Here is a 10,240-nt window from a genome sequence, read left to right as displayed (position 1 = left end):
TGTATTAAATGTTAAAAATATTAAAGGTGTGTGAATACACCAGACCCTCCTCTATATGAATAAATAATGCAATAAAACCTGTGAACTTTGAACATGCAGCACTATATAAAACGATAAGTTATCAAGTCCAAGTTCAAATTCTGCTTCTACATAAACTGCTGAGCTGGTTTTAGCTGGTCTTCCAGCTTGGTATTGCTGGTGTAGCAAGCTGGTCTAGCAGTGTTTTGGTCTCTTTTTAAGAATGTCTAGCTGGACTAGCTGACCCACCACCTTTGCCAGGCTAAATGGACCAGCTTAGACCACCTTAACCCAGCTACCAGCGTATGCTGGTCTTTACTGTATTTTTAAGTATAGGGTATTTATATGGTTATAATTTTTCAAACCAGAACCCAAATAATTAAATGGAAAATTCACGTGAGATTAGATTCTTTTTTATATAACAAAAGCACTTTTTATTGATTTACTTGTATAATTGTATAGCAGGTCCTATATGTGTCAACACATCAGGGTTTTATTATGCACATTTCTAGCTGAAAGAGCTTTAAAATCATATTATAAAATAAAAGTCTCATCAAAACTATTGAATTATTTTAGGACTAAATGCATCCAAAATAAATCAAGACTATATGTTATATTATATGTTATATTTTAGCATCTTCGGTGTATCACCCTTTGTCTAGAATTTGTACAAATATTTTAAATCTTCTTTAAGCATCCATCATCAGAACGAGTTTTAAGATCATGAGAAACATTTCAGTCAAACAGTGGTGTATAAATAATGTACTGTGGTTCTTTAAATATCCCATTAAATGTACACTCTTAAAAATAAAGGTTTAAAGGTCACAGCGATGCTATAGAAAACACATTTCTTTTTACAAGTTTTGGGGAAAGTTACTTTTAAAAGTAATGCATTACAATATTAAAGTGACACTTTGTAGTTTTTCAACCTTCATAATATATTTTCAAGATCCTTGTGATGGTACATTGACTTAAAATAGGTTAAATGACATGTCCACCATAGCCTGACGGGGTCTGTATCACTTTTACTCATACTTTTAAACTTGGGATTTCGGGTAGTAACCCAAGCACAAAAAAAAACTATAAAAATCTGCTTTACGGCATACGTCACTCCTCAAATTCAGACATGAGAGCGCAACTATTTATTTTCCTGATGTTTTTGTCATGGCCGAAGAAGCAACTAAGAAAAAGAGACCTAAGGTTTTGTCAGAGGAGAGCAAAGGGGAGAGAGACAGAATAAAAAAAGGGACGAGGATCAATTATATTGAGCTACCGTTCGCTCGCTGGCGTGAACTAAAGAAGGAGGAGGGGTTTCTGACCGATGCTGACTTGGCCGCCATGCTTTTGTACTAGTAATGTTATATTGCTTGCACATATAAGTCCTGTCTGGCGCCCGAAAACTTTTTTACGTGAATTTTACTGGAGGAGAGTTTAGAGAGAGACTTATATTATGTGACACTGTAACAGCGTCATGGACCTAGGACACGGGCGAGCAGGGTTCGATTCCCCTTTAAGGCAATTTATTTTTAATAGACTTTAACCAAGCAACCACCGTTACAACTGGCTTGTAAACGTCAGCAACGTGATCTTTTGGCGTTTGAAAAAAATTAAACCCATGAAATTATATGACACATGACATGCTTTTTTGTGACCTAAAGAGTTGTCTTCTTTTCCTTTGCGACAGTGCTGTGGCGCTTGTGGATTCTAGGGGCACTAAAAATATGTGAAAAAAACATGTCGAGCACCCCCTAGTGGCCAAAAAGTTCCATGGTGTGACTTTAAGTTACTCCCTAAAAAAGTAACTAATTGCATTACTTAGTTTCTTTTCATGTGAAGTAATACAAGTTACTTTTGCATTACTTTTTCTTACTTGGCTGAGGCTTGATCTCTTTGCAGGCTTTTTTATGAATGAGAAGTTGGCATCGGAAAAATGTCAAGCTGTGTCATACCATCTTTATTTCTGATTATAACTGTTCCTTCTCAGGCGTGCACGCATAGTGCGCGTAAATCTACGTGACTACGTTCTGTTTAATTCAGTGTATTTTTTTATCATATTCATTCAACTGAAAAGTAACTCGCATTACTTGTTAAAAGAAGTAACTCAGACATTAATGTGAAGTTGTGAAAATTTATAAAGTAATGCATTTCTACCGTTACTTCAGAAAAGTAATATTATTATGTAATGCACGTTACTTGTAATGCGTTAACCTAAGGTGAAGGTAATTTCACCAAGTAAGATGTGATCCTAGATCAACACCATTGTTGGTCCTGGATCAACATTTTCATTAACTAATCAGATTGCAGGATTTGGATTAGTGTGTTAGATTTAGGTTTAGGATTGGGTTAAGGGCTTTTAAGAAACACTCCTCAAACTATTATTTCACACTCATTTAGAAAATGGTAAATATAAATGGACTGCATTTATATAGCGCTTTTAACAGACCTATGGCCATCCAAAGCGCTTTACAATTAGCCTCACATTCACCCATTCACACACGCATTCATATACCGATGGCGGTGTCAGCCATGCAAGGCGCCAGCCAGCTCATCGGGAGCAGCTGGGGTTAAGTGTCTTGCTCAAGGACACCTCAACAATTGGTCCGGTGGAGCCGGGGATTGAACCACCAACCTTCCGGTTTGTAGACAACCTACATGAACCACTGAGCCACTGCCGCCCCAACCAATTTAGGGTTTAAAAATGGTTAGGGTTTGAGTTAAGGGTTGGTTGGGGTACCATTGATTAAAACGTTAATCTGGGATCAACAAAATATGTTGATCCAGGAACACACCTTACTGCTTTTTACCATTTTTGTAAAACAGAAAGGTTCTTCAGATGTTAAAGGTTCTTTATTGAATTATTCAGCCAGAAATCGCGAAGCGGATTTTCAGTAGATTGTGTTTGTGATCATTTTGATGACTATAAAATTATTCCTCTCCAAAATACCGCCAGCAACTAACTGAATTAGTCAAATATGATCCACTGATGCTGTGTACTGATGTTAAAAGGACAAGCGTTTCGATAGGAAATACATCAATACAGGTTAAAAAACATGCTTACACTGTAAAAAAAAATTTGCTGTAGTTATGCAGTTGTTTTCCAGTAACTTACTGTAGATGTTCATACCATTTATATACACTGATGATGATGACGAATGACAACACTGTTAAAAATGTTTTACTGTAGATTTAAATGTATGTTCAACAGTTTATTCAAAGTTAAATGAACATTAAACATTAACAAGTCTTTAATCTTTACAGAATAAAACTGAAATATCAGTCTCATGCAAAGCATTCTGGCAACAAGAAATCCTCATCTACCTTTATTTGTTTTTCCTTTAGATTTTGTTTCCCAGAATGCTTTGCATGAGACTGATATTTTAGTTTTATTTTGTAAAGATAAATACTTGTTCATGTTTAATGTTCATTTACCTTTGAATAAACTGTTGAACATAAATATACAGTAAGTTACTGTAACAGCAATACTGTCATTTCTACAGACATTTTCATCAGCGTGGATATAAATGGTATGAAACACTGAACAAAGCTCCTGAAGACAATCCGTTAATGTAAACAAAGCATCAGACATGAAGAGAAGGAGAGATGCGAGAGGTTTGGTTACAGTACATCAGCGTTTATTCCATGCAGCATCATCTGCTGTGATTTTACACATCACTTCTATCTCGCGCTGTACACAGGCTATTACAGGAAAAAACCTCAGGATCGCTCGATCATAATACCATTCGTGAGAAGTAATGGAGCAAGAAAACAAACTGCGCCCAGAGCTGAAGATTTTTCTGCACAAAAATAGTTCATCTTAAAATACCTGTATATTCAGATGACAATGAAATCAAAACTGCTAAACGTCAACAGGACAGACATTAAGTAAGAGAAATATACAGTAGATATCTTTCATTCTCGTAAAGCTGATCCTCTCTTTGAGTTTAGATTTGAGTATCTGTGAAGCCCAGACAGAAGTGTGCAGCACCCCGTATTAAACTCTTAAAGGGACAGTACACCAAATGTGAGAAATTGTGTTATTATTAACTCACCCTCATGTTGTTTAAACCCTGCATTATTTTGTCTTCTGTCAAACACAAATGGTGCTGTTAGGCAATGAAAGCAGATGAATTACACCGTTCAACTCCACACAGGAGATCACAAAAGCATAAAAAAACGTTAAATATGAAAGCTTTGTGAGTTCTCTTCTATTACAGCTTAGTAAAATGCAAGACTTTAAAGTATACTAGCTGGAATAGTGTACACTACTGCCACAATACTTTTATAAGGATCTTCATCTTGGAGCTTGACGGCTATGCTCACTATGAACTGTCATTGCAGGAGATTTTATTGTTTTTTGTGTTTCGTCAGCATACAGAACGATGAAGAACGACTTTAGGAAGAGCTGAACATTCATCTGTAATACTTCATCAGACAGACAGGCATTAAATACACAAGAGACAGAACAGAAATGAAAAGAATTACTAGTGCTTCAAAATAAATTAAATGAATAATCATGTAGACCAGCTACGAACAGAAAAACGTCTTTTAAATTAAATGAAAATCATAATTTACAAGATTCAAAATGGCGCTGTGGCCAAAAAAAAACATCAGAATTCAGTGGAAACCCTTCATAGTTTTTACCAAAACACATTAATGGAAAGATTGAGTCTGCTGAGTGTATGCGGTTTGCCTTCATTACTATTCAAACCCAGATTTAAAACTAAATATGTTGTACTACAATAATAACAACAATAATAATGGCTGCATGGTCAAGTTAACATGAAACCAATGAGTTTGCAACCCATTTTACCATATTTCAGAGTAAAACGTGGAGAAGCACGTTATTGCATTTCGACAAAAGATAACCAACACATTTCCAAAGTTAAATAATGAGTACAGTTAAATCGTGCACTAGAACACCAAAAACACATTTAAAGAAAGTAAACGGGGTCAATTTTGATGTTGTGTCGACTTTCAGTTTGTTCAGTTTGCTTTGTTCATTTGCTGCAATGCGCAGCAGCTCTCGCAAAATTCAATCATACTGTAATTTAATCGTAGAAGTCTACCGAGTATAACAGTACTTATGAGCTTACTGTACTTTAGATAAGCTGCAAAAAAATAATACAATTCACAGTTCATTTCTCATGCCGTTTACTGTTCAAGTGAAGTACCTTACCATGATGAACGAGGCATTTTATCTACCGCTAATAACATCTAAATCTAAAAACACAGGACTTCAACATTAGACATACCAGAAGATGCAGTGTCCCTTTGACAAGACGCTCACAACGGAGAATGTGACACTATTCACATTCACTGCATTTAACACAAACCCTTTAACATCGGTGGTTAACTACTGTAAATAAACTGAATGATAACACAATCCTGCTTGCTAAAGTTACTTTTGTCAAATTTTTATTAAACTGTTGGCATCCATGTTTAAAGACGCAACATCACTACAGTTATTTACATTTACAATTATTATTTATTTAAAGGGGACATATGAGATTTTATGAGGTGTCAAAATAAATCTCTGGTGTCCTCAGAGTACATATGTGAGGTTTTAGCTCAAAATACCCAACAGATTATTTATTATAAGATGTTACAATTGACACTTTGTAGGTGTGAGCAAAAATGTGCCATTTTTGGGTGTGTCCTTTAACCCTTATGTGTTGTTGGGGCAATTTTTGTTATTTTTTTGTCTTAATTTGGCCACAACTTTTTCTATGTTTCAGCAAATGGAATGATTTTGGTGACAAATCTTATATTTACACATATTTTAAGAAAATGCTTTGAAAACTTAACAATATACCGTGGGCAAATTTACTACCCTTATATGTGGCACTAAATTATCAGATGATTTTTTCCCCAATTTTTTTTGCATAAATCTGTTAATCAACCTCAGAACTGATCAAAACTAACAAATGTTTACACAAATTCCATGATTCTAACCCCTCCATTGTCAAGCCCACAAGTGGTGTCACTGACCCGGGAAACAAACACACAAAATGACCGATTTTCAATATAAAGGGTTAATAGTGCCACATGGTGTTCAACAGTAAAAATGACAAATTTTACCTCTTTGCAAAAGGTAAAAGCACAAAGAATCAAAAATGCATGATAATAAGGTGTCATGGCTCTGCAATCAAAATTTTTTGTTATAATGGAAGTCAATGGGGCAAAAATGGTAACAAACCATAAATGAGGGAGAAAAAAATTTAATCTGATGCTGCACAAAAACTAAAAATGCATCAAAGCCAATGTTTTAAATAATGTTTGGCATGCCCAAGACTGTGAAACGGGTGAAAAAAAATCCAGTCCACAATCCCTTTTTATATTGAAAATCAGTGATTTTGTGTTTTTTTTCTCAAATCAGTGGCATCACTTACGAGCCTGGCAACCAAAGAGCCAAAATCATGAAATTCTTGGAAACACCTGGTAGTATTGATCCGTACTCAGGTTGATTAAAAGATTTATGCACAAAATTGGAAAAAATATAAATCTGATACATTTTTACAGCCGTTTAATTTAGTGGCCATTTTTAGCCGCAAAGAACACAAAAGGGTAGTGAATTGGAACAAGGCACAAGGGTTCAAATGCAAATGAGCTGATAATGCAAACACTGATCACCATAACGGCGGTTTGTTGAAATTGAAACTCAATTGTGCTGTGAATTATTTTCTCTCTCTCTCTGCACTAAATAGCAGTGCTGTGGGTGGATAGTGTATATTTTAATGGGCGGTATTATTATAATAAGATCTCCTTATGACATCATAAGCAGAGCCAAATATCAATGACCTATTTTTTCACATGTTTGCAGAGAATGGTTCACCAGAACTAAGTTTTTCACGTTTTCTAGGTTGATGCACTTGAACATGGAAAAAATCTGATTTTCATGATATGTGCCCTTTAACAGATGCCTTTATCCATGTATGCATTTTCTATATAAAAATAATTAAAGAGATTCTCTCGCCAATTTAAATGCTTTTGTCAGAAAAATTTGCAGTGAGCATTTGGCCAAAATAATCTGAAGCTGATCCTAAACGTTCAAAATAAACAGACGGACGTGTTTTAGTGGAGACTCGTGTGCACTATAAAGCATTTAACCTGAGCATTAAACCAGCAAAATACACACAATTATTTTAATCTGTTACTTTCATTTAGCTATTTTCCTAAAAAAAAACAATGTGTGAAAATAATTAACACAAACCTGTAAAAATAGAGATCATTTTTTGATTCCAACGTTTACCGCAGCAGTAAATCTGTCCAGCCTGCTAGACAGTCGACCTGAGCGAGCGATTCTCAAAGCCTGAGCACATAACCTGTGTTATTGCTGATTCATTCACCGCACTTAAACTAAACCACAAGATCTGTGCTTCTGACTCGTCTCCATTAATCCTAACCATTTATATACACACACAACTAATCCACATTAAACAAGCATTGATTAAAGGAATAGTACAGTAATTTTCCTGACTCGGGACACTGCATCTCCAGAATATCTACATCGTTGGCTTTCGTGTCATGATAAATGTGACATAAGCGAGAAACGTTTAGCGTCACACTTTTGCACCGTTGAAACAACCTTTCATTCCTCTGGCCGTCCACAGCATCTCTTCAGACGCAGTCCTGAGACGAGAGAAACGCTGCTTTGGTTCGGTCCAGTTTTAACACTGATTTGTTCATTGAAGACGTTGTTCTGTGTCAGCAGCCGTTATAATATTTCACTGGCGTCCTGTTGTCCGCAGCAGCAGTCTGATTGGCTCATTATATGTGGACCAAGCAGGAATGCTGGAAAATATATTCCAATGTTTTGGAAGTCAGTAATGAGGAGGGATTTAGCTCCTGCTGGTGCTTAAGCAAAAGTTGCCCTCAGTAGGGCATAGGGCGCAATTTCTGTAAACTCAGGAAGTAGCAGGTAGTTGCCAGCGGACACAGCTGACCAGCCGGAGTCATTTACAGTAAGACGTCCCAAAAACATCCTTCACAAATATACAGTATTCTTACAGACCACTGCTATCTAACTAACACGACTGCTAAACTAAACTTGTATAGAGTTCATTGTTGGGAACACTTCAGTGCTAATACTCCACACTTTCCGTTCCTGAATTTGTCTGCGTTAGCTCATAATAAAATAAATGATGCACGTCACACTAGCTACATTTTCACTTCAGAAGAATCTGCCTGAGGTTGCTCGCTCAGAGAGGGAGGGAGGGAGGGAGGAGGATTATGGGTGGCTCCAGTTCCTGGTTCAAGACAATATGGGTCAAGGGACATGGCTGTTTATAGCAGGCTCCGATTATTGCCGTGTTTTCTTCCAAAGGCTCCACCGTGAGGGCGGGTTTGGAGCTCACCAGGATGAGGGTGCACAGGGCTGTTTGTTCCTGATGGTGGCGTCAGAGCATTCTGCATCTGAGGTATCACAGTCTGAATCTCCAAACTGAAGGGGATTCTGAGAGAAACACACAATATCAGTGTTAATATTATCACATTGCCTACATTTTGTTTTTATAAACGTATTAACTTAATATTACAGGTTTTTAAACTATAGTAACTTTTAAATGTCATGCTAGCAAACACTTTCTTCTTAGTTTAACAATTATAATGTTTGGGTGTACAACATTCAATTAAACATCGATATTACTACGGTTGCGGTCAGCTCGTTCTCAAGTGTTCACAGACCATCGGGGTGCATGGTTGCCAGTTTGCACAACAAAACCAACCCAATGGCCAATTAAATCTAGACTAATGAACCTAGGCCAAATACCTTTTTTTTTTTTAAGAAAAATCTCTCAAAAGAGACGACTGCAGCACTTGTTTGACTGTTAGATCTGACGTTGTGTGACAGATCAAATGCTTAAGTTTAACAGCTTTATTTTTTATATTAATTTAGTTTTCAATTTATTTATTTTTCTAAAACTACCTCATTAATTGTCACTATTGCACATTTTGGCACAAAATACTGAAAACACTGCAAAAAATGACTTTCTTACTTAGTATTTTTGTCTTGTTTTCAGTAGAAATATCTAAAAATTCTTAAATCAAGATGTATTTTCTTAATGAGCAAAATGACCTAAGAAAATAATACTAGTTTTTAGACAAAAAATATACAATTTAATAGGGGTGTGCATTGGCACTGCCCTCACAATTCGATTTAATTACGATTCACCAGGTAACGATTCAATTCAATTCGATTCTACGATGCATTGTGATGCATCAGAATTCTACTGTAAACAACAAAGCAAATTTTTAATCAGTCAAGTAGTAAAGTCAAGTGCAACTATTCTCAACAAAAACGGAAGCTTAGCAGCTTTAACCTCTTACACTCTGAGGCTATTTTGGGGATTTTCGTCTGGATTTGGCCTAACCAATTTCAAAAGCTTCTCATACCCACAAGCAGAGGTGCACATACAAAAGTTTGGTATCATTTTACAGGAAACCCTTTGAAATTACATAAAACACTGTTAAAAGTGCTCAACATGGTTGTATGTGTTGTCAGTCCTCTAATAAACACAAAAATAAATAGGCGCTTTTTGATGTTTTTTTTTCTAAAGTCTGTATTTAAAAGTGTATAACTCTGGCCCTGAGTGGGAACGAAACCTGCAGACAGTTTTGTTTGATTCCAGCAATTGCCAGCTTACAGAGGAAAAAGGAATTTTTTCTCTATCATAATAAATGCAAAAGTTATTTTACTCCAACTGATGGGAGGAATAATACGCTTATGGGGTACAATTTCTGCCAAAAAACATTTGAAGTGCTCCCATAACCACATACAGTGGAATAAATGCAATATCTTTATATCATTTTGCAGAAAACCCTTTGAAGTTACATAAAAAGCTGCTGTTTGTGACAAATGTTGTTATTTATGTGGTTTTTCATATGATAAAACACCAAATTTTCTTTTTTTATGTTGTAAATACTGCCTCTGATAGTGTATAACTCTGGTTCTGGGTGCTCTAGCAGACTGCAGACAGTTCTGGTTGTTACCAGCAGCAGACAGTAAACACCCAAAAAAAGAATGAACTCTTTAGCATGTCGCATTCAAAAGTTATTCTCATTTTACTGAAGTGTGCGAAAATACATTTTTCATATAAATATTAATTTTTTGTTTTGCACATATAATAAATAGCAAGGGATAATTCATGCACACAACCAAAGAAAATGCTGTGAATGGACTCATTTTTTAGAGTAGGACCTAAGAAAAAAGATGGTGTATCATTTG

General features: G+C 35.9%; 1 protein-coding gene across 3 annotated transcripts in view; it reads right to left on the bottom strand.

Moving 5' to 3' along the window:
- Positions 1–3,628: 3,628 nt before the first annotated feature.
- map3k13 (mitogen-activated protein kinase kinase kinase 13) overlaps positions 3,629–10,240 on the bottom strand; it is a 54,068-nt gene continuing 47,456 nt past the window's right edge. For all 3 annotated transcript variants that reach the window (XM_055215252.2, XM_055215250.2, XM_055215251.2), the window contains one exon: positions 3,629–8,470. In XM_055215252.2, the coding sequence (XP_055071227.2) occupies positions 8,369–8,470 (102 nt within the window). In that variant the 3' untranslated portion in view covers positions 3,629–8,368. The remainder of the gene's footprint in view (positions 8,471–10,240) is intronic.

Source organism: Misgurnus anguillicaudatus, chromosome 17 (genome assembly GCF_027580225.2).
Source record: "Misgurnus anguillicaudatus chromosome 17, ASM2758022v2, whole genome shotgun sequence".
In the NCBI taxonomy this organism is placed as follows: Eukaryota; Metazoa; Chordata; class Actinopteri; order Cypriniformes; family Cobitidae; genus Misgurnus; species Misgurnus anguillicaudatus.
Note: the sequence above shows the minus strand (reverse complement) of the source record. Positions and strands in the feature narration are given on the sequence as shown.